At 37.2% G+C, this 23,733-nt stretch overlaps 3 protein-coding genes across 11 annotated transcripts; 2 read left to right on the forward strand and 1 right to left on the reverse strand.

Moving 5' to 3' along the window:
* Positions 1–389: 389 nt before the first annotated feature.
* On the reverse strand, positions 390–4,726 carry fam167b (family with sequence similarity 167 member B). Its single transcript, XM_087779641.1, has 2 exons — positions 4,411–4,726; positions 390–3,300 (listed from the first exon to the last, which is right to left on the reverse strand). Exons 1-2 carry the CDS (start codon positions 4,699–4,701, stop codon positions 3,037–3,039), a joined length of 555 nt encoding a protein of 184 aa, XP_087635767.1. The 5' UTR covers positions 4,702–4,726; the 3' UTR covers positions 390–3,036.
* Positions 3,420–14,547, forward strand: LOC148060405 (myotubularin-related protein 9). Of its 7 annotated transcripts, XM_087779639.1 has the most exons (12): positions 4,506–4,590; positions 5,957–6,187; positions 8,095–8,151; positions 8,386–8,494; positions 8,606–8,731; positions 10,792–10,965; positions 11,027–11,244; positions 11,316–11,477; positions 13,382–13,523; positions 13,581–13,801; positions 13,868–14,013; positions 14,070–14,547. In XM_087779639.1, exons 2-12 carry the CDS (start codon positions 6,006–6,008, stop codon positions 14,180–14,182), a joined length of 1,650 nt encoding a protein of 549 aa, XP_087635765.1. In that variant the 5' UTR covers positions 4,506–4,590; positions 5,957–6,005; the 3' UTR covers positions 14,183–14,547. The 7 variants fall into 7 exon arrangements, with proteins under 7 accessions (XP_087635764.1, XP_087635765.1, XP_087635760.1 ...); XM_087779638.1 differs by lacking the exon at positions 4,506–4,590 and adding an exon at positions 3,420–3,442 and having other exon boundaries at positions 13,581–14,013; XM_087779634.1 differs by having other exon boundaries at positions 13,581–14,013.
* Positions 14,548–15,321: 774 nt separating this feature from the next.
* Positions 15,322–23,441, forward strand: srrm1 (serine/arginine repetitive matrix 1). 3 transcript variants are annotated; one of them, XM_087779564.1, is made up of 17 exons: positions 15,322–15,426; positions 16,096–16,185; positions 16,854–16,976; positions 18,920–19,090; positions 19,196–19,275; positions 19,386–19,706; positions 19,815–19,985; positions 20,049–20,168; positions 20,263–20,450; positions 20,595–20,675; positions 20,793–20,879; positions 20,969–21,108; positions 21,234–21,319; positions 21,393–21,854; positions 21,917–22,103; positions 22,464–22,648; positions 22,762–23,441. In XM_087779564.1, exons 1-17 carry the CDS (start codon positions 15,406–15,408, stop codon positions 22,778–22,780), a joined length of 2,532 nt encoding a protein of 843 aa, XP_087635690.1. In that variant the 5' UTR covers positions 15,322–15,405; the 3' UTR covers positions 22,781–23,441. The 3 variants fall into 3 exon arrangements, with proteins under 3 accessions (XP_087635690.1, XP_087635689.1, XP_087635691.1); XM_087779563.1 differs by having other exon boundaries at positions 22,464–22,643; XM_087779565.1 differs by lacking the exons at positions 15,322–15,426; positions 16,096–16,185; positions 16,854–16,976 and adding an exon at positions 16,986–17,314 and having other exon boundaries at positions 22,464–22,643.
* The last annotated feature ends 292 nt before the right edge of the window (positions 23,442–23,733 follow it).

The raw sequence follows: 23,733 nt of genomic DNA on the forward strand, positions 1-23,733 counted from the left end.
GTTAATTAGCGACAGCAAATAACACATTTAGTTTCAGATTTTGAAATGCGTTTCAATGTTTGTAAATGTGTTTAAAAGTCTTTATTTTTTATTAACATTTTGTAAATTACCAACAGAAAGTAATTAATTTTGTTTCAGATATTAAACATTATTTCAATGTTTGTAAATATGTGTTTCAATTTTTGTAAATGTGTTTAAAAGTCTTCATTCTATTAACATCTCATGAATTAGCGACAGCCAATAATGAATTTTGTTTCAGATTTTGAACATTTGTTTCAATGTTTGTAAATGTTTGCAAATGTATTTAAAAGTCTTTATTTATTTGTAAATTAGCGACAATAACGACAAAAAACCTGATTTTTAGAAGTGAATATTGTTCATATCAGTTTAATATATTTTTTTGTCACGTTTTCACCACAGAGTAAAAAACATTTACAAACATTAAGTTGATTTAATCACAATAAAACATTCATTTCTGGAGCTCAGAATCCCGTGGGAGCGTCCGTCCGGTCTCTCTTCCACCTTATAAGGCTGTCAGTCTCCGCCTGAGCATCTGGATCATTGTAATGGAAAAACAAATTGCACTTAAGAACTCGCGGGTCACGTCACGGTTGGCGGAGATATTTTTGGTTTGTGATGACGAGGTGTGAAGGTTTTTCCTCAAGTCCCACAATGTGTCACATTTACAAGAAAAAACGTCATTTTGTTGCGTCAAAAAACAACTTGACCCCATGACCTTCAGGCTGTAAAGCAGCTCAACGTCACCACTACGCTGCCAATTTAATTACTGCGACCACAATCTTTTCATTCATTCACAAACTCTTGACCTTCTTTTGATCCAACATGGAGCCGTTAAGATCTTGTCGTTCCTACGACCCCGTGACCTCGTGGACAAATATTTGAGCTGCAGGAAGATACTGTGCACACATGACGTGAGATCTAATAAACTCTCGTTAGCAAATATAAAGCTACACTTAAAATCAAGAAAAACAAGTTATTTTTATATATATTATTAAGGTTACAGGTAGAATTACATCATATCTCAGATATGTTATTTATTATTTCTTCCCAGAGGCGCCGGTTTTCTTTGGCGTAATTTGATATCTGTGAACAACAAGAAGATTATGATCCATCCACTCGACACCTTCTCAGAGAAACCTTTTTAAATCATTTAATCCTGTTTTTCCAGTTGCTTATTAACCCGAGGAAAAAGCAAGAGGAACGTTTTTTTAATTATAATGGCGAAGTTTTTTAAAAAGCACCCAAATTTACGATTTTCGTAAAGTAGAAACGTCCGTTAGCTAGCATAGTTTAGCCGCCTAGCGTCATTTAGAATGAGTTATGTTGACCTTAATAGAAACTGTTAAAAGGTTAAATATTTAGGAATGATCAGAAGTTAAAAACATTTTTTTTAATTAAAAAAAATATTATTTTTAATCCGAAGCCAGGATTAAATCTGTTGGAAGCTAGTTTTTTTGTTTTTTTTAACAAGCTAGCTTTGTTATCGTCATGGTGTTTCAGATTTTAAAACATTTGTTTGAATGTTTGTAAAACATTTTTTAAGTTTTTAATTTTCATTATATTTAGTAAATTAGCGAAAGAAATTATTAAATTTAGTTTCAGGTTTTAAACATTTATTTAAATGCTTGTAAATATGTCTAAAAGTATTTATTTTATTAACATATAAATTAGTGACAGCAAATAATACATTTAGTTTCAGATTTTGAACATTTACTTCAATGTTTGTAAATGTGTTTAAAAGTATTTATTTTTATTAACATTTTGTAAATTACCGAAAGAAAATAATGAATTTTGTTTCAGATATTAAACATCATGTTTGTAAATGTGTTTCAATATTATATGAACTTTTTTTTATTTATTTAAAAACGAGGTCAGGGAATGAGCCACTCGCTGTTGTTAGCATCTTAGCATGCTAACTCTGTGTTAGTAGGATTCCCAGCAACATGAATTGAAAGTCTTCAACAAGTAAATTAATCTTACATTTTATTTATTTAACATTATTTTAGGTGTTGTTATATAGTGTTTGCTATTTCAATTCAGAAAATCTATCCGTAGCTAGTTTTTTTATATATATAGCAAGCTAGCTTTGTTATCGTCATGTTGATTCCAAAAAATAACTTTGATAAAGTGAAATAAATTCTTTAAAAGTGTCTATATTTACTCTTAGCATGTTCAAATGTAAGCTAACTAAAAATTCTAGCAATGTTACGTTTACTACAATCAAGATTATATCAGTAGCATTTAAGCTAAATTTTGTAGCTTGAATTCTAAAGTATTTGCTATGATTCTGCTTTTCTGAGGTAAAACAGCAAAAATGAAAAAACATGAGGAAAAATTCCAAATCAAAATATTAACCCAGAAAAGTATTTTAAGATGGCGAAAAGGGAAGAAAGAAAGACGTTACTATAGTAATTACTATCTTGTCAGAAGTATTTGCTCTATTACTGACTCCTTTAAGAAACATCTTAAGACGTTTTCATTTGTTCAGGCTTTTCCTTGATTTTCTGGAACTCCTGTTCTCAGTTTTATCTTGATCTTTAAAGTATATACTTTATTGAATATTGTTTTGATTGTTTAAGTGCTTTGTGACCCTGGTCTAGAAAAGCGCTATACAAATAAAAATGACTTACTTACTTACATACTTTTCTGAGGTAAAACAGTAATAATGAAATAACACGAGAAGAAATTGCAAATCAAAATATTAACCCGGAAAAGTATTTTAAGATTTCGAAGAAACAAAGACGTTACTATAGTAGTTACTATCTTGGCAGAAGTATTTGCTCTATTTGTACTTTCCTATGAAGTTTTTTTTCTTCTCATGTTCCTCCATATGTTACTTTCTATTTAAAAATGTAGTTAAAGTAAATATTTAGAAACAGAAAAATACAACTATATATATATTTGTATTTCCGTTGATGACTCCGTCGTTCTCCAAAAGAGGATCTACTTCGAGGAGTTTTGAGTCTCTTCAAAAAAAGAAACTATTAGTTTCATCTCCATCCAAACCCCTGGACCTCAGCACAGCGAGAAGCGTCTGGAGTTGATGTTCATCTTGGTGAGGCCCAGGTGCTTGAGCGGCGTGGACAGAGCGAAGGTGGCCTTCAGAGGGATGTCGCACAGCAGGTCCGACTCCTCGCCGCACTCCTCCAGCTCGTAGGTGGCGTCGTCCAGCATCTCCTTGTGCCGGTGGCAGACCTGCTCCACCTTCAGCCGGTGGATCTCCACGCGGAGGCGGATCAGCTGCCGGGCCAGGAGGTTGTCCTGGACCTGCATCTCCCTCTGAAGAGAACAATGTTTTTGAATGAACGTCAACAAGTCATAAAGGATGCAGAGTGATGTCATCTCTGTGCGACGGTAAAAAAGACATGAAAGATGATGAAGCTGAAGTCGACATAAGATCTAAAAGATACAGGCTTTTATGGTAATACTAAGATTTATTGACATCATTTAACAACACTAAAAATAATATCAATACAATTCTGTGTAATTACGCTGATTTAAACTTTGGTACAACATCATGCTAAACGCTAGCATTACGAGAGCTAGCTTGCGTTATGCTAACCACCCTTTATATTGTCAACTTTTTGAGATAAATCCAAGTAAATTCATATAAATTAAGATCAATTCAAATATGTTGACATGTGCTGTCATCATGATCAACAGGTGAGGAAAGTAGAAGGTTGTTTGTTTTTTTACAAACTTCTCAATTTTAAAGTTATATATTATATTATATTGTGTTGAAAGTCATGTTTTAGAATATAATGTGTGTGTGTGTAGGTGTGTATCCCTGTCTGTATTTGTGTTTTAAAGGAGATTGTATATAAATATATATATATATATATACGTATATATATATATGTGTGAAATACTGTACTTATGTGAGTCGATCCATGAGGCATTTGTTACAAAAAACGTATTATTAAACATTATAAACAGTATTGTCTCCGAAGTAAAATTAGCTTGTATATCTTAGCACGTAAAGACTCTAGTTTAAGTAAAGTTTATTTAATAAAATGAACCTGTAAACTAATAAATGAGTTAAACACACGTTCAACTCTGAACGATTCATTTTTTACTGTATTTATCTTTATATGTTTTTTATCTTTCTTACTTTTCCCTGGTCAATTTGCTTTAATTCTCTTTTTTTTATTAATACAATTAATAAATATACTAGAATGTCTATTTTTATTGGTTTAAAAACAAAACAAAACAATGACGTTTATATGTAACTAAAATGAAAGTTTATATATTTTTGCGGGTAAGTAAGTGCTTTTAAAATGTAAAGTAAATTAATTTGAATAACTTCATGTATATATAGAAACAACTAAAAGTACTACTAAAAGTAGTATTGATTCAAACTTTGCTTAAATATTAAATATTCAAACTCACCAACTCCTTCCTCAGGAACTCCAGGGCGTCATCAATGGTATCGAAGCCGCAGATGTTCCTCACGACCAGCTCTGAGTTCTCGTCCCTCAACAGAACCGGTTCGGAGGTTCTCTCCTCACCCGGTCCGGGAGACGCGTCCTGCCTCCAGGGTCGACTCTGGACCCGCTCCTGCCACTCCTGGTACGAGGGTCTCCTGGTCTGCAGCTTGAGCTTCTGGGTCAGAGCCTTCACGCTGTCCAGGTTCTCGGACTCTCCTTCGGACGAGTCTTCTCCGAGCTCCTTGAAGTCCATCTGAGTTCTCGAGGAGGGGCTGGAGTGTGAGAGCAACAGGTCTCGCGGATCCTTTATTATAGGAGGAGGCGGGAGGGACGCCCAGCCAGCAGGGGCAGGAGGCTGGAGGACTGTTGTCAGGAAGTGTTTTTCCTCATTGGAAGTTCACGCTTATAATAGATAAACAACTTCCAAAGAAAGAAAATACATATAATTCAGTATCTAAACATTAGAAAAAACAAATGTTTCGAAATATATTAAGCAAATAAGATTTTTATGAAGTATAGTCATAGTTTTAGAACGTTTTTCTTAAATATTTTACATTAAATATTGTCAAAAATAAAGTATACAGTAATAGATATACTTTATATACCTTTTACTACTCATAGTGAACATATTGAAGTTGAACATTCAGCCATTTTACATTTACAATAATACTACTATTAATTATTAATATTAATTGTATAAATATCAATTCTTATTATCTAACAATTTATAGAAGTATATCAGTGCCATCAGAATGTGGAATGGTTGAAAATTGGATTTTTCTTTTAATTTTTATTACAACGTTTTTTTTTTGTTTACGTTAGAGCATTGAATTATTATTTTTGAATTGAAATTCAATAACTTTTATATTGAAATTTATCTTTTTGAAATCATATTTTTATCATAATATTTATATATTATATATAGTTTGACATTTTATTTCAAGTAACTCAATCTAAATGCTCAAAATTATTTTAAAAAGATATATATTTTATTCGTAGCCTTTTAAATGTAATATAGTGGAAAATGCAAGTGGAAAATATTGAATTTGGAGGTTCATGCACTCATTATTAATTTTTAAACGTATTTTTTTTTTTTTATACTATTATAAAAAGTCTACCTTTCAATAGTCTAGTTTTTGAATTCCATTATTTAATATAACATTTTCAACCTTTCAAAAAAACAATTATTTATATGCAATTATTCAAACAATTTCAACATTAAATATAGAAACTTTTAAATTAAATGATCATTTTAAAATCTACAACAGCGTCTCGCATACATATAATCGTGCTGCCATCTAGTGGATATTTTGGAAACAATCTCTTCTTATTGATTTCTGTGTGTGTGTTTGTGTGTGTGCGTGTGTGTGTGTGTGTGTGTGTGTGCCAGGAAATGTGCACTTCCTCTTTGATTCAGCAGCTTTGTGCAAGACTGTTCACTTTCATTCTGAGCTGACGTGTCCGAGAAATGACTGTTGCTTTAGTCAACTTTCATTTTCATTCACCAGCTGAAGGACTGAGCCTGGGCTGAGGCTCGACCTCACAAACCCAAGAAGGATGGAGTTCTCGGAGCACATCAGGACCGCCAACATAGAAGATGTGCTGCTCCGGCAGCAGCTCCACCCGCCCTACAGGGGGACCCTGTGCATCACCGGACACCACCTGCTGTTCTCGGACAGGGAGGACAACACCAGGCAGGTGCTGCTGCTCCTCAGGAACATCGATGCCATTGAGAAAAGGTGAGAAAAACAACACAACTGATCACATTCTTCCCTCACACTCTCGACAAATCTCATCTTGAGATCACGTTTGTTTCGTTCACCATGAGAACCATTTGCTTCCTACTTTATCTCCAGAGGAAGAACAACAATGAGTTTTCACTCTCTATTCATCGGGCGTGAGGTTTGTTTTGGGAACTGAGAGATGGAGCTGAAGGAGACAAAGCTCTTGATTCAATTATTGTGTTATCTCGACGTTCATACGCACACTTGTGTTCTTAAACATGATTGTGTCTCGACACACTTGTCAACTCACATAAATACAACTTTTTTACACCCAAAAGTACACTTTTTTTCCAACACAGATACACTTTAGCACACTAACACACACCTACACAGACAGACAGAGACACACACTCTCTCTAGCTTCACACAAACTACCAATACTACACAACGACTGTGTGTATTTACACACAGATACACAGATACAAATGTCCCTTTAAACACGTTCACACACACACACTAGCTTCACCCAAACTAATCTACACAAAAACAAGATATTTTTTAATTACAAAAATGTAGAACACAAAGACTCTAACATGTATTTGCATTTAGATACACAAATATCCTTTAAAGTACATTTACACACAGAGATACACACAGTCACACACGTGTGAGCTTAACACAAACTAATCTACGCAAAAACAAGATTTTTTTAATTACAAAAAACACACCGATACTACACAACAAATCACATATATATTCACATACATATACACAAACTTCCTTTATAACACATTTACACACAGAGATACACAAAGGAGCACACACACATTAGTGTCACACAAGCTAAGCTACACAAACAACTAGATTTATTTTTTTAAGATAAAAACACACCTATACTACACAACAAATCACATATATATTCACATACATATACACAAACTTCCTTTGTAACACATTTACACACAGAGATACACAAAGGAGCACACACACATTAGCGTCACACAAGCTAAGCAACACAAACAACTAGATTTATTTTTTTTAAATAACAACAAACCAACACTACACAACAAATCACATATGTACTCACATACATATACACAAACTTCCTTTGTAACACATTTACACACAGAGATACACAAAGGAGCACACACTCATTAGTGTCACACAGGCTAATCTACACAAACGAACAAGATTTATTTATTGTAAATAAAAACACACAGCTGTACTTACTCTACACAGATACACAAAGACTCACAAACATATTCACACACAGATACACAAATGTCCCTTTAAACACATTTACACACAATGATACACACGCACACATACACTAATTATACAAACACATTAAGAATCAAACATACTTTTAAAAACCTAATACACAAATGTTGAAATATTTACTCACATATCTACACAGGTTTTTGTGTATAAACACACAGGTTTGTTTACACAGTAGAAAGTACAAAGTACACACACAAAAGTTGTAACACACGTATCAAATCACTAACATGGAGACATTCTTAACAATGAATAGGCAACAGGACACAAACACACACTATTCTAGAGACACACACACAACTGTACTTCTGAACACTTTTGCACATACACAAACTCACCTAATTTGTACTTATTACACTTTCATATAAACACACAATTACAACATGTTGTACAACAACATGTACAAACACACTTCAAAAGTATACACACAAAGATACATAACACAAACACATTTTTTTTAAACGATACAATAACACACAAACTGAACCTAACACGTAAATGCAAGAAGACACTGTAGCTTCCTGTGACCCTGTCTAGCTGGGACTGCCAACAATGGTGTTACACAATCACCTGCAGGCATTAATAAACCTTCTAAAGTCTCCAGTCTGTTTACTGACGGTGCTTCTCAAATCTGTTTGACTCAGCGTGGAAAATCTTCTGGCCTATTCGGGGCGCGTAGCTAATGCAGGCCGCAGAGAAAGGTGGGAGTTGTGTGTTTGTGTCGTCATTGTGTGTGTGCGTCTGCTCTCCGTCTCTCTAAACCGTGTGGACAGATGAACTGTCTGTGGTGACCACACACACACACACACACACACACACACACACACATGCTGCTGCTGCTGCTGCTCATCGTCTGCTCCTGACAGCCGCATTGTTTGGTCTTAATGGCCAAGAATAAAAAATAAAAAAACGTATAATCCGACTCTTGATTTTAGGACTTCTGGATCTTCTGGAACCATCACCATCAAATGTAAAGATCTCAGAGTCCTGCAGCTCGACATTCCCGGCATGGAGCAGTGCCTCAACATCGCACATTCCTTCGAGGTACTACACAATTCTAGCAGTATCTCAATGTTCTAAACTATTATATTCAATTAATTCAGTGTAATCTGTCCTCATATTTTGGATTGAATCAACCAAATGATTTGCCCCCAGACTCTCTCCTCCCTGGACCGCGTGTCGGAGATGTTCCCCTTCTTCTACAGACCCTCAGATGTTAGTCTTCCGGACCAATGGGGTCTCGACTCCCAACAAAGACTGTTCGCACAAATTCAGTCGGTGGTGAGTAACACCCGAAGAAGAGCTTGTCGTTAACTCCATCACATCACCTGTATATCAGCTTGATTTTTTTGGATTGTGGGAGGAAACCGGAGTGTTAGGAAGAAGCAAACACAAAGAAGAAAATGAGGGAAATACAGGAAAAATATAAAGAAGGAATGAGAATCTGGTTTCAGCGCTGACTTTTAAAAACAACAGGACAGGAATGTGGCAGGAAAAGTGAAATCTCAGGATATCCTCTCTTAAGAGCACTAGTGCCAAGTTGTTTTACTGGATAATGTCACGTTTTCTTGCCAAAAACAAGCGCTTTCTATTATTTTAAATAACAAGACAATGATTATTACACCTTTTAATATATTTTTTGTTTAGGGAAAAACCACAATAATTAACAGATAACTTCTAAATAAACAATTGCCAACAGAAACAATAATAAAAAATGCAGTTTATTTAGACTGAAAACTAGGATAAACCCCAATTTAGACCTAATAATAAAATATTGCATTATATTTCTATGATAAAACTACTAAATATGTGAATTTATTTCTATGATAAAACTGCTAAATATTTGAATATATTTCTATGATAAAATTACCAAATATGTGAATATATTTCTATGATAAAACTACTAAATATGTGAATATATTTCTATGAAAACTACTAAATATCTAAATATATTTCTACGATAAAACGACTTAATATCTGAATACATTTCTAGGATAAAACTATTTAATATGTGAATATATTTCTATTATAAAACTACTAAATATCAGAATATATTTATATGATAAAACTAATAATGTCACGTGTTCTTGCCAAAAACAACTGCTTTCTATTATTTTTTTAAAACAAGACAATGATTATTACACCTTTTAATATATTTTTATTATTTAGAGAAAAATCACAATAATTAACAAATAACTTCTAAATAAACAATTGCCAACAGAAACAATAATAAAAAATGCAGTTTATTTAGACTGAAAACTAGGATAAACCCAAATTTAGATCTAATAATAAAATATTGCATATTTCCGCATACAACTATTAAAATAAATATTATTTGTATTTTCCGGGGGAAATTGTCATGAGGATTAATATTTCTTTAAATAATTTAATGGTCATTTTAAATAAAAGAGAATTGTTATGATTTTAATTGTGAGGTTAAGACTAGAGCTGGACCCAAGTGCAGATGCTACAAGCAAACAACAGACAAAAACCGAATGAATTTAAAATAAATTATCAAAATAGTTCCAAAACAAACCAGAAATAGCAGAAATAGTTTCAAAATAAAGTCATGAGACAAGACATGACAATTAATATCTATATCAATTGGATTAAGTAATGTATTAAGAGAAAAAAGGATTGAAAAGTAGAAATAAAATTACATTTTTTCTTCTGTTGGAAAGAGGATTTATATATGGCAAATAAACCTATAAGATCATTTAAAAAAAATGTAAGAAAATAAATGTATAACATACATTTAGTTGTACAAAGGATAGGATGTTTTTCTTAAAGATTAAAAACAAGAATTAACCCTAAATCAGAGCTTAATAATAAAAGATTGCACATAAATAGAAACTATACAAATGAAAACATATTTAGTGCTATTTGTTTATATGATTGATACTTTAAAGGGATAAAAACATTGAAAAGTCATGTTTTTTTTATTTATTTAAATATGACATTTTCCCTGTTTAAGGCGCTACTACTAATGTAGTTGAGATGCTAACTGCTAATCGTTTTTTTACATTCCATTATTACATATTCTTTTACAGAAATATAAATTCATCATAACAAATAAGAAGAAGAATAAAGAGAGAATAAGAAGAATAAATCCCAAAGCAGACATTAACAGTTCAATTTATCACACGTAATGAACGAAAAATAATAAAAAATAAATCTTCAATTTGAGATAACATTAGATAATAAGTTAGGAAATAACATTATAATGATTATATTGACAAATATGTGAATAAAAACATTTTTTTTAATAAAAAAATTCTTAATGGAATTTAAATAAGATATTTATATAATTATATATTTCTAAATAATTGTTTCTTCTGCAGAGCGACCGGTGGAGGCTGAGCTCAGTGAACGAAGACTTCTCAGTCTGTCCGTCGTACCCCCAGACTGTCATCGTACCTCGTGACGTGGACGACGACGTGCTCAGAAAAGTGGCCAAATTCAGACATGGAGGTCGATTTCCTGTCCTCTGCTACTTCCACCAGAAGAACAGAATGGTGACGAACGAGCTTTTTGTCAACATTTCTTTAGGTGGTGTTTATTGAACTCTTTTCAAAGGTCATAATGCGGAGCAGTCAACCCATGACCGGGGCCAACAGGAAGCGTTGTCAAGACGACGAGCTTCTCCTCCTGGCCGTGATTGACAGCTCAGAACGAGGTTACATCATCGACACGCGCTCGGGTCAGCAGGCGCAGCAGGCCCGGATGACGGGCGGAGGGTTCGAGTCCAAATCCTTCTACGGCGGCTGGAAGAGACTCCACAGGCAGATGGAGAGGTAGATGCGTGAAGATGGACGCGTCCTGACATTGCTTTTTTTTTTTTAAATCGACGTCCAACTTGTCACAGAGGGAAAGCTCTTCAGGAGAGTCTGGCGAAGCTGGTGGACGCCTGTGCCGACCAGTCGCACAACATGGACCGATGGCTGAGTCGACTGGAGAGCTCCAAGTGGCTGAACCACGTCCAGACCTCGCTGTCCACGGCCGGTCTGGTGGCCGAGTGTGTGGAGAGGCAAGTGTTTTTAAAAATAGTTAGTTGATAAAACCACTTAAAATCCAAATATATTTATATGATTAAACTACTTAATATGTAAATATATTTCTATGATAAAACTACTAAATATGTAAATATATTTCTATGATAAAACTACTAAATATCTCGATATATTTCTATGATAAAACTACTTAATATCCGAATATATTTCTAGGATAAAACTACTTTATATCTGAATATATTTCTATGATAAAACTGCTAAATATATGAATATATTTCTATGATAAAACTACTTAATATCTGAATATATTTCTATGATAAAACTACTAAATATCTCGATATATTTCTATGATGAAACTACTTAATATCCGAATATATTTCTATGATAAAACTACTAAATATATAAATATATTTATATGATAAAACTGCTAAATATATGAATATATTTCTATGATAAAACTACTTAATTTCTGAATATATTTCTATGATAAAACTACTTAATATGTGAATATATTTCTATGATAAAACTACTAAATATCTGAATATATTTATATGATAAAACTACTTAATATCCAAATATATTTATATGATTAAACTACTTAATATCTGAATATATTTCTTTGATAAAACTACTAAATATCTGAATATATTTATATTAGAAAACTACTAAATATATGAATATATTTCTAAATTAAAACTACTAAATATGTGAATATATTTATATGATGAAACTACTTAATATCTGAATATATTTATATTAGAAAACTACTAAATATATGAATATATTTCAAAAATAAAACTACTAAATATGTGAATATATTTATATGATGAAACTACTTAATATCCAAATATATTTCTATTATAAAACTACTTAATATCCGAATATATTTCTATGATAAAAATACTTAATATCTGAATATATTTCTATGATAAAACTACAGAATATGTGAATATATTTCTATGATAAAACTACTAAGTATCTGAATATATTTCTATGATAAATCGACTTAATATCTGAATATATTTCTATGATAAAACTACTTAATATCCGAATATATTTCTATGATGAAACTACTAAATATCTGAATATATTTATATTAGAAAACTACTAAATATATGAATATATTTCTAAAATAAAACTACTAAATATGTGAATATATTTATATGATGAAACTACTTAATATCTGAATACATTTCTAGGATAAAACTACTTAATATCCAAATATATTTTTTATTATAAAACTACCAAATATGTGAATATATTTCTATGATAAAACTACTAAATACGTGAATATATTTCTATGATAAATCGACTTAATATCTGAATATATTTCTATGATAAATCGACTTAATATCTGAATATATTTCTATGATAAAACTACTAAATATGTAAATATATTTCTATGAGAAAACTACTAAATGTATGAATATATTTCTATCATAAAACTACTAAATATGTGAATACATTTCTAGGATAAAACCACTTAATATCTGAATATATTTACATGATAAAACTACTGCGTTTCTGAATATATTAACATGATAAGAATTTTTATTTTTTATTTTATTTGGCCCACCAGATGGTTGAAAGTAAATAAATTCTAAATTAAAGTAGAATAATATTTGAAGATAAGCTACTAGACAGATATTATCATTTAATTTGGAGATCATTAAGATGGACGCAGCTTCCAAGAATGACATTTCAAACAAACACATACTTCCTGTTACAGTTTGATACATTTTGACTCGGTCCTGAACTCAACGGCCCTTTGTTTGATTGATTTAGACAAATTAAATGAAAGTTACATTTTTTAACAAATATTTAAAATATAACAAATCAAATCTTTATTTATTTCAATTAGGATCAGTGTGTTCCCTTTCTAAACACATTTTCTTCGTCTCATCTTCTTTTTTCTATCCAGGGACGGTCACTCAGTTCTGGTGCACGGCTCCGAAGGGACCGACTGCTCCTTGCTCATCAGCACTCTGGCTCAAGTCATCATGGACCCCTGCTGTCGCTCGCTAGAGGGATTCCTGGCGTTACTAGAGCGGGAGTTCATCCAGGTGAGCTCGAAAATCTCTGCGTTGATACTGTGTATCCTCATGACTCTGAACTCACAGGCCGGACATCCGTTCCAACAAAGATGCGCCCACTCGGCCCACTCCCACGCTCGTCTGCAGCAGGAGTCCCCCGTCTTCCTGCTCCTCCTGGACTGTGTGTGGCAAGTGTGGCGACAGTTTCCTCTCGCTCTGGGCTTCTCCGAGGCGCTTCTACTGAGACTAGCTTCTGAGGTCTACGCCTCGGACTACGGGACCTTCCTCTGCAACAGCGAGCAGGAGCGGTCAGTCGTCCTCGATCATGTGGTCCGTCTGGATCCATCATCTTCTCCTCGTGTTTTCCTCATCAGGTTGGATCTTGGAGTGAAGAGCAAGACCCACTGTTTGTTCCGGGCTCTGCTGAGGCAGACGGAGCGGTACTCGAACCCACTCTATGAACCCACTGAGCTGGCTATCTGGCCGTCCGTCCACCCTCAGTCCCTGCAGCTGTGGAGAGGTGAGCTTCGAGCTAGACTGTCATGTCTTAAAACTGACTGAAGTCCTTTCATTCAGGGTTCTTCCTGAGGTGGACCCGACAGGCCCGGTACTTGGAAGAAGCTCAGGAGGAAATAAGGAACATGGTCAACGAGTGGGGGAAGGCCGGTCGTCAGCTGATGGCGTCTTAACGGATGGAACCCAGTTTGTCAGTGGTTCCAAACCCCTGGTGCAGGGACCAGCACCGATCCGACTGAAAAGTATTTGTTACTGGGATGCACAGAAAGAAAAAGTAATTTATACAATTTCTGTTGAATTGTTGTTTTTTTAAAGATGGTATTTTGTTAACATTAGCCCGTGATTCCGAGCTCATTTCAGTCAAGTTTACTCACAAAATACATCTGTTAACCAGTGAAAATGACTGAAACACAAACTCAATATGATTTATTTTTCACATCAAACCGGGACCTCTGTTGTACATGATGCAGTATCATCTTTAGAAACCCACATGAATTGTTATTCAGATTCAGTGCCAATAAACACGTTTTTAATTAAATAGTTCTGCCTTGTCAATAATGATGCATTTTCAAGATTATTTGGTTTCAAGTTAACTCTTCGAGTTAAATGGCACTAGTTTCTTTGTTTTCCGGTATTTATATAGAATGTGTCTTTGAAGGCTGGCAAGCCTAAGGTAAGTCAAACTTTACAGTTTTAGATGGTTTCTACTACTGTTGTTACTACATCTGATTCCTTTACTACATAAAAAAAAAACTTGAATAAAACCCAAAACACTTTTAATGCAATTGCCGAGTTTATTTTTTTGCAGAAAATCACATTTTTAATCCTCAATAAATGTTATGCAATATATAAAAATAAATACATACGTATATCTATAACAAACAATATTGTTAATGTCACAAAAAAATGTAAAATAAATGTAAAAATATTACAAACTACTGATATTTTGAAAAAATAATGTGTGTTTGCTACACAGGAAAATGCAAAAACTAACAAAAAAAAAACGTCACGATCGTAAGATAATGGTTAAGTATAACAAGAATATGTGAAATATATAAAAAAAGAAATACAAATTCAAATGTATACGCTGGTTCACCACATAATGACGTCATTAAGAGCGCGACTTCGTTTCTGGTGAATGTTTGGTACTTATTTAAAAGACTTTAGAAAACAATTTCCTCCCTAAAAAAAACTTATTAGGTTCTTTATTTTGTCTCGAATAACCTCTTAATTATTATTATTTTATTTGTTGTTTTATTTCCCTGGTCGTCATCCCTCCCGCCGTGTTACGCGTGTCACCGCTAGGGGCGCACTCCGGCTTCCACCACACGTCTGACCGGAGATCGCAGCCACACTTCTCTCTCTCGACCAGCGTTGACGACGATTTCCTACAGCGATGGACGCGGGTTTCTTCCGCGTAAGATCCTTCAACACTTCTTCTTATTTTTTTTGCAAACAATGGGCGCTACTCTAAACTACAATAACTAAATATTTGCTATCGTTTGGTGCCTGTTTGGGTGGGTGGCAACAGTAGCGGGGCCCGGCTCCGTCCTATTAAGAAGATGCGATGGAAGCTATATGTTAATATTTAGTTAGTTAAGTCACTATTTATCTGTTGCATTCGTAGTCCGTGTATCGGTTATTTGTTGTTATATTCACGCAGTTATTGTGGCTACTTTTAGGAAGTGGACAGTCGAACTTTGCTAACTGTATCGATCAAATTAGCTTTAGCTAAAGATGGCGCCCAAGCGGCGCATCATTTTAGCTAAAGCTAGCTACTATAAAGCATGTTAGCTTGCACTTTAGTTAGAGATTTATCCTTTCGCTTTTGGAAGAAAGCATGTGTTGTTTGAAGCGATCACGGGTAGAATCAGAACTTTCTATAGGTAGGCTTTACGTTGACTAGCTAGCTAGTAGTTAGCATGTGGGTATCAATGTCATATCAGGCCTAGATTTAATATCAACGTAATCCACGTTTCACGTCACGTATGCGCGTGTGTTCGTCACGCACGACACATAACTTTATGTTTTGTTTTTGAGTTCGTGACAGTTTTGTGGTTCTAACTATTTATTTGTCATTTTTTAGGGAACGAGCGCGGAGCAGGACAACCGTTTCAGCAACAAGCACAAGAAACTACTTAAACAACTAAAGTTTGCAGAATGTCTGGACAAGAAGGTAATGACTTGTTTATGGTATAAACGTACGTTAAAACACTATTTTATTTAAAGAAAAATAATCTTGAAGGTGTGTTTAACTGGCATCATTTAACTCTGAAAAGAAACCTGATACTCAAGATGATGTTAAAACCCTTTTTTTTCACAAAGCATTCTAATAATGGCAATGATATTTGAGTTTCACATGCTTTGTAAGCTTTTTGTAGGTTATTGTTTGCCTCAAATTTGATTTATACAAGCTTGTATTCAGACTCCCATCCATTGTTTTTGATAATGTGTTTACAAACTAAGTTTAAATGGTATTAAATCTCTGAAGAAGTGCCAAGTCCGAGCAAACAATACTGTTGATATTATGAGATGCTTGCGTTAGAGATATTTTTGAAACCACCCTTTATTTTGCAGTCTGCATTTATGCGATGTGATTAAAGCCTGTTTAAATTAAACTGCTTCGTTGAAGCAAACACAAAAGTGGTCTGATGTATATTTATGCCTTGATAAAAGTTGGCACATGCTACTATAGTGATAGATTCTAAGTGTTATTGGCTTTTGTAGACTCATTTGTCACTCTAAACAAAGTTGTGACTCGTCTTATTAATTATAAGAAAGATTTGTTATGTTTTGATATCTACTGTTCTACAAATTGACCTTTAACTTCTCATTTTCTTTCAGGTGGATATGACCAAAGTGAACCTGGAAGTCATCAAACCATGGATTACTCAGCGAGTGACAGAGATCCTGCGGTTCGAAGATGACGTCGTGATAGAGTTCATATTTAACCAGCTTGAAGAAAAGGTAATGATTTTCCAATATGTTTTGATTTGTTGTTTTTCTTTTTTTACTTGTATATTGGAAGGCTTTGTACAAAAAAAACTGGATCTATTCAACTTAGTCAAAAGTAATTGGTAAATATCAGTTGGTGTAGAAACTCATTCATAATGTTTTTCATATGTCAAAGTGCCTTGATTCAGCAGACTTCTAATGATGATGTGATTTATGATTTAAAAGGCCTGAACCAATATGGATGTTATACCTTGCATCAGAAGTATAGCACCAACACCTTATTAGCTCTGTCCTGAGCCCAAAGTCACTGAGTCCAACTCTCCCTTCATGATGCAGTGTTTGGTTTTGAGGTGAGTTATGCAGGGATTACCAATAAAAATGAGACAACTGAACAATGCCATTTTCCTCCTAGACCAAGGGTCTCCAAACTGGTCCTCAAAGGGCATCGGTGGTGCAGGTTTTTGTTCCAACCAGTCAAGAGCACCCCTTTAAACCCAATCGGGTGTCTTAGGAGTGTAATCAGTTGACTGTCAGTCAGATGTTGCTTGTTTCAGCTGAAAGCTAATTGGTTAAACTGTACATACTTGATCGGTTGGAACAAAAACCTGCACCACCTCAGCCCTTTGAGTACCGGTTTGGAGACCCCTGTCCTAGATATTCAAGTGCTGCAAATGTTTCCCCACTTAAAATCTAGTTATTTAAAAAGCCTTGTTGAGCAACAGTTTGTTCAGAATTGTCGTCCATACATGTATGGATTTATTACCAATTGTACTTATTATATTGTATCGTATTTGTTAACAACTCCAACCTTTAACGAAGTAAAGGAAAACTCCAACCAGGTGAGAACAGCAGAGGAAGCAAACCTTTTCTTTCCCCGCAGTGCTACTTCAGTTTAACATTATATATTTCATTGTAAATAAATTGTTTTATAATTGAATTACATTACATTGTACAAATAACTGATTACCAGATGCAAACATTTTACATTTTTAAGCAAAGCTGGCCGCACACTACTTGTGGTCTTGTTAGCCCGTTTTTACAGAACTAGATTTAACACATTTACTGTAAATATTTTTCCAGCATGTTAAAAAGGCAGCACATTATTTGTAGCTTAAAAATTTAAATTATAGTACAATTTTTTTTGTTTATTAGAAAGGACAAATTGCTGCAGTCATACACTGCATGCCCCTCTTGAACATTGACCGCATTATACTGTATTTAATTTTCTGTTAGCTGCAGATAATATTGCAATTTATTGTTGAATAAAGTCGTCTTTGTATAACTGTGTACTCATTATTGCTTGTTCGTCTCTTGCAATTTAGATAAATGATATAACATTAAGCTCAAGGTGGTTGAGTCTCAAGCGGTAGGGAGGCGGAAGCCAGCCATGGGAGCTCCGTGCCCACTGATCCCACGGGACACACTGAAGACTCCGGAACTGTTCTTGCAGTGTTGGGTTTTTTTTTTTCAACACACTCTGTATTGTGGTTTATTTTTTTTTGCTCATGAAGTTAGTCTGTGGGGAGACTTGAGAGCAAAGGGTGGGAAGATAGAATTAAGAAATAAGTCAATAACGGATCTTAAAGATTATTTAAGAAAGTGTATAATGGGGACTGTAAATGTAAACTAGCTTTTAATGACATTACTGCATGCAGTGTTTGTATTTCTAGACGTCTCCCATCAGCTCTTACATTCTGTGTTACCTGAGAATGAAGAGCGATTTTTATTCGTCATAATCTAGGTTATTGATGCAGTAATGCTTGGGAGGGATAATTGTTTAGCAGTTTATTCAATACATATTTGCAAAAACAGTTTAGTGCTCAGGACTGGATGGTAGGCTTTCCCACTTGTTGGGGCCTGCCTCCTGACATTTCTTTATTACAGCTGTTTAAATTTCTCTCTTTTTCTTTTCTTTTTTTCCCCCCTCTTCCTGTGCGTGTGTGTGTGTGTTTCAGCACCCTGATAGTAAGATGATGCAGATTAATCTGACGGGCTTCCTGAATGGGAAAAATGCGAGGGAGTTCATGAAAGATCTTTGGCCCCTGTTGTTGAGCGCCCAGGAGAACGTTGCCGGCATCCCCTCTGTGTTCCTGGAGCAGAAGAAGGAGGAAATTAAACAGAGACAGGTCAGTGAAAACACTTCTCTTGATGGAGAATGCGGTCTGTCTGCTATCAATTAAAAAAAAAAAAGTTTTCTCCAACGTTCATGTCTCTTTCATTTTATCTTGCAGATCGAACAGGAGAAGTTGGCATCTTTGAAGAAAGGGGACGATGACAAAAAGGAGAGAGCTCAGTCCAAAAGCCCAAGAAGGTGAGTTATCTTTTTAAATGCTCATATCAGCTTGTTCCCACTTGTGTCAGACCAATGGGGCTATTCATGTCCGCCGGATGGTTTACTCAAACTTTAATGTCTCCGTGTAGGCGAAAGACGAGATCTCCGTCACCAAGACGACCATCACCGAGGCGCCGCTCGCCGTCGCCCAGGCGCCGATCTCCATCGCCGAGGCGCCGCTCACCTTCACCGAGGCGCCGATCCCCGTCACCCAGGCGACGTTCGCCGCCAAAGAGGGAGAGGAAGCGAAGCCCGTCGCCATCACCGAGAGGCAGAGCCAGCCCCGTCAGCGGGGGGTCGCCTCTCCCTCTGATGCAAGAGCCGACGAAGCCCGTGGAGCCGACCGTGGAACCCGACACACCCGCGAAGCCTGTGGCCGAACCAGTCGTTCCAGAAGTTTCTTCAATCAGGTTCGTGCTGCGGTTTCTTGACGTATAAACAGGATGTGGTGGCACGGGTGCTGAAAGAGTATTGATTCATTTTCTATTTTTAAGTTTCTGAAACTTCTGCCTTTGCAGTGACACACCTGTGGAGCCAGTGAAGGCAGACTCAGCCACTGAAGGCAAAGAATTGTCGCCCGTGAAGAGTAAAAAAGAGGAGAGACCAAGATCAAGGGAGAGGGAAAGGGACAAAGACGTAAGAAGGGACAGACCACAACCCAGCAACCGAAGACGTCGCTCCCGTTCAAGGTAGACTAAACGATAACCATGTAGAATTAAGTTCACTATAACATCTAACGTATTACCTCTCAGGTCTTTTTCACCTCGTCGAAGGCCAAGTCCCAGGAGAAGAATGTCTCCTCGACGAAGGAGCCCACCCAGACGAGCTCCCAACAGTTCTAGAAACAGATATAGACGCTCTCCCATTCGCAGGTCAGTAGATCTGATGATGGTGAAATTATTTTCCTCATATCGGGGGAAATTTGAGATTCGTTCTCAAAGGGTACTTACCTTTTCTGTCCTGCAGGAGGCGTTCTCGCTCCGCTTCCTCCTCCGGCAGCAGCAATTCTGGCTCTCGGTCACCCAAGAGGGCAAAGAGGAGACCATCTGCTTCACCTGCACGCAAACCGCCCCACCATGCCAGCTCCATCAGCCCATCTAGGAAAGAAAGATCATCTCCCCGGAGAAGAGGCCGAGCTTCAGCATCACCACCAGGTTCCTACGGTTTTTGTCATTATTTTTAGTAAGAATTAGTTATTAAGACTAATCCTTTATGGTTTTAAACAATAAACAAGTAATAAAACAGTAAACAATTTCACATGTTTGAGCAACCGTCTTATTTTCTCTTGGTTTGTTCAGGTCTGAAGCGGAAACCAGGAGGAAAACCAGACTCACCTGTGAATAATGCCAAATTCAGACAGTCTGGAGATTCTGATTCAGGTCAGTGTCGGAAATCTATCATTAAATAAACACGAAATCAAGCTCTCAAAGTTGAAAGACTTTAGAGCTTTTATAAAGCGCAAGACAAGGATTTTAACGACGATGCTCTTCCACCAGACGACGATAAGAACGACAAGGGTGCAGCAGGCGACTCAGTGCAGCAGCGGCGTCAGTATCGCAGACAGAATCAGCAGACGTCTTCAGGTCGGTCCCAGATGTATTTTTTTTATCAACCTTCCAGTCAAAACAGCTTTTTTTTGTGACCGTTTCATGACATTATTCGTGTCTTACAGACTCGGGATCTTCCTCCTCAGAAGACGAGGGGCCAAGGAGGCCAAAGGCCGGGCCTGGCGCCCGAAACGGTGAAGTCCGAAGGAGACGGAGTCGTTCTCCATCACCACGCAGGCGACACAGAGATCCGTCCCCAAGGCGAGTCAAGAACTTTGTCGTGGAACAGTATTCCCGTTGGGATCTAGACCAGCTAACGGCAAAATAAATGTTAAGATGGTCTTTTAAAGTGAGTTTTAATAAATAGTTTGTTGTTCCTCCCACAGGAAGAGACGATCTCCATCCCTGGGAGCACGACGACGCCGCTCACCGTCTCCCCCGCGCCGCCGCAGATCTCCATCTCCTCCCAGAAGAAGGTATTGACTTACAGGATCTTTTATTTCATCATGACTATCAGAAGGATCTAAAAAAATCTATGTTATCTTCAAGGTCTCCTTCTCCGCCGCCCCGTCGTCGCTCCCCCTCTCCCAGACGATACTCGCCGCCCATCCAGCGTCGCTTCAGCCCCTCGCCGCTGCCCCCTCAGAAGAGAAAGCTGTCCGGCTCTCCGGCCAGACGCTCGCCGGGACCCAAGCGTCAATCTTCCCGCTCCCCGAGACGCAGGTCGCCGGTCCAGAGGCGCCGCACGCCTCCCGCTTCCTCGTCGCCACCCAGGCAGCGGAGGAGCTCGCCGCCGCCGGCTTCACGGCCCGGCAGGGAGCGGCGCTCCCCCGCCGCCGGACGCCTCTCGCCCTCCCCGGCTAACCGCGGCCGGGCGACCAGAGCGTCCCAAAGTCCTCAGAGACGTTTCGAAAACTCGTCGTCTATAAACCAACGGAGGCAGTCCCCGTCACTCGGCAGCAAACCGATCCGCCGAGTGTCTCGCACGCCGGAGCCACGAGACGTCCAGAGGTAAGAAAAAAAAATTCTCTTCCCCTCGTATTGATCATGAATCTCATCATGTTCGTCTGCAGATCTTCGCCAAGCCCTCCTCGTCTGAGGAGAGTGTCTTCCAGGTCCAGATCTGCGTCCCCGCAGCCAGCCGCTCTGAAGCGTCCCGCGTCAGCGTCCGTCTCTCGCTCGCCCTCCCGCTCCGCCAGTGGCTCCCCACCACCCGCCAAGAAGGCCAGCACCGGATCCCCGAGCCAGTCGCCCAGCAAGGTTAGTTACCAATGATACTGGCGGAGACGTAGCCGCAAGCTAACGTTAGCTTCAGCAAGAGCTTATGTTCAATCAAATCAGGAAGAAAATGACTGAGTCAGTCAGTAGCTGTTTGGACTAATGGTGATTGTACTTTTGCTATAATCCCACGGAGATTAAATACAGGATCTATTGTTAGCAGAAGCTCGTTGTTTTGCCGTGACATGATTGAACGAACCTATTACAGACGCATCCCTTCAAAGGGACTTAAGCCAAAGATTATAAGTGATTTTTAGCTCAAAAGAGAACCATCGCTTTGATGCAGCGGTGGATGAGTTTCGTCTGATCCGGGAACACATCTAAGTGTTTTTGGTTCAACAGCAACACTCAGATGTAGACGGCAGTGGAAAGAAGAAGAAAAAGAAGAAGGAAAAGAAACACAAGAAAGATAAGAAACATAAGAAGCACAAGAAGCATAAGAAGGAGAAGAGCGCCACCTCCGAGGCGGCCGAAGAGCCCGAGGCTCAGCCGGGCGACGATGACGACGACGAGTCCCGAAAGGTTAGGTCTGTTTGGTTTTTTTAAAAATCCGCCTCCTCACTTTATTCACATTCGTTGTTGACGGAGCCTCTCGTGCTCCGTGTGCCGCCCGGATACCAACTCTGTTCTCGTCTCTTAGGAGTCCGAAAGCGAAGTAGACGACACCCTGGACGACCTGGAGAAGCACCTGCGGGAGAAGGCGCTTCGCTCCATGAGGAAGGCGCACACGTCGCCGCCACCGCTGTCCTGAAAGAAAACATCCGGACTCTTCCTGAATACTTTTCACTCGTCATCAATCAGAATGTACAATTTCTTTTTTTCTTTTTTTTTTCTGTTCCTGATCCGGTTTGATACATTCTGTGTTTCTGTTATGGCGTGTTTTTTCAATGTATTATCTAAAAAAAAAAAAACGAAAATGTAAAAAGTTGTGTTGTTGATACTTTTAAATTGTTACCCAGGGCGAGGGGGGGGGGGTTGTTTGAGTTGATTCCACGAGCCCACAGCGAGGTCCCACTGAGACGCCTCCGCATGAAACCAACATGGACTTTTATCTCGTCCATTCAACGTCTTTTCTTTTTTTTGTGGATTTGTGTTTACAAAGTAACATTTAGCTGACGAGCTGTCTACCTGCTGTTTTGTTCTCCAAATCATATTAAACATGGCAGAGATGTAACTTTGATATTTAGTTTTTTCTTTCCTGCTTTAAAAAAAAAAATGGACGGACAAGTTGTTGCTGCCGGTGGGACTGCTGTACGACGGGTTGTTTGGATCCCTCACTATTCTCATGTCATCCTTTCAAATTAAAACCTTTTTATAGGATCTTTTATTTGCTCTTGCCTTATTTGGTGGGGGGGGTGAAGTGATGAAACTTACTGGAAAATATGAAGAGAGCTGAAGCGGTAGATGCTCATTCGGGTGAGACTCCCTCTAGATTTATTTGGTCATCGATTTGAACATTTCAAGTTAAATCGACTCCAAAGGAAGACGAGTATCGGACGCTCTTGAGAAATGCACAGTCCTATCGTTTGAATTCGAGGCCAAGAAGACATTTTATCTGATTTTTACAAGACCGATTAACAGTTTTAATGGTCGGAGATTATCTTCTCGATCA

This window comes from Callionymus lyra, chromosome 18 (genome assembly GCF_982586985.1).
Source record: "Callionymus lyra chromosome 18, fCalLyr1.hap1.1, whole genome shotgun sequence".
In the NCBI taxonomy this organism is placed as follows: Eukaryota; Metazoa; Chordata; class Actinopteri; order Syngnathiformes; family Callionymidae; genus Callionymus; species Callionymus lyra.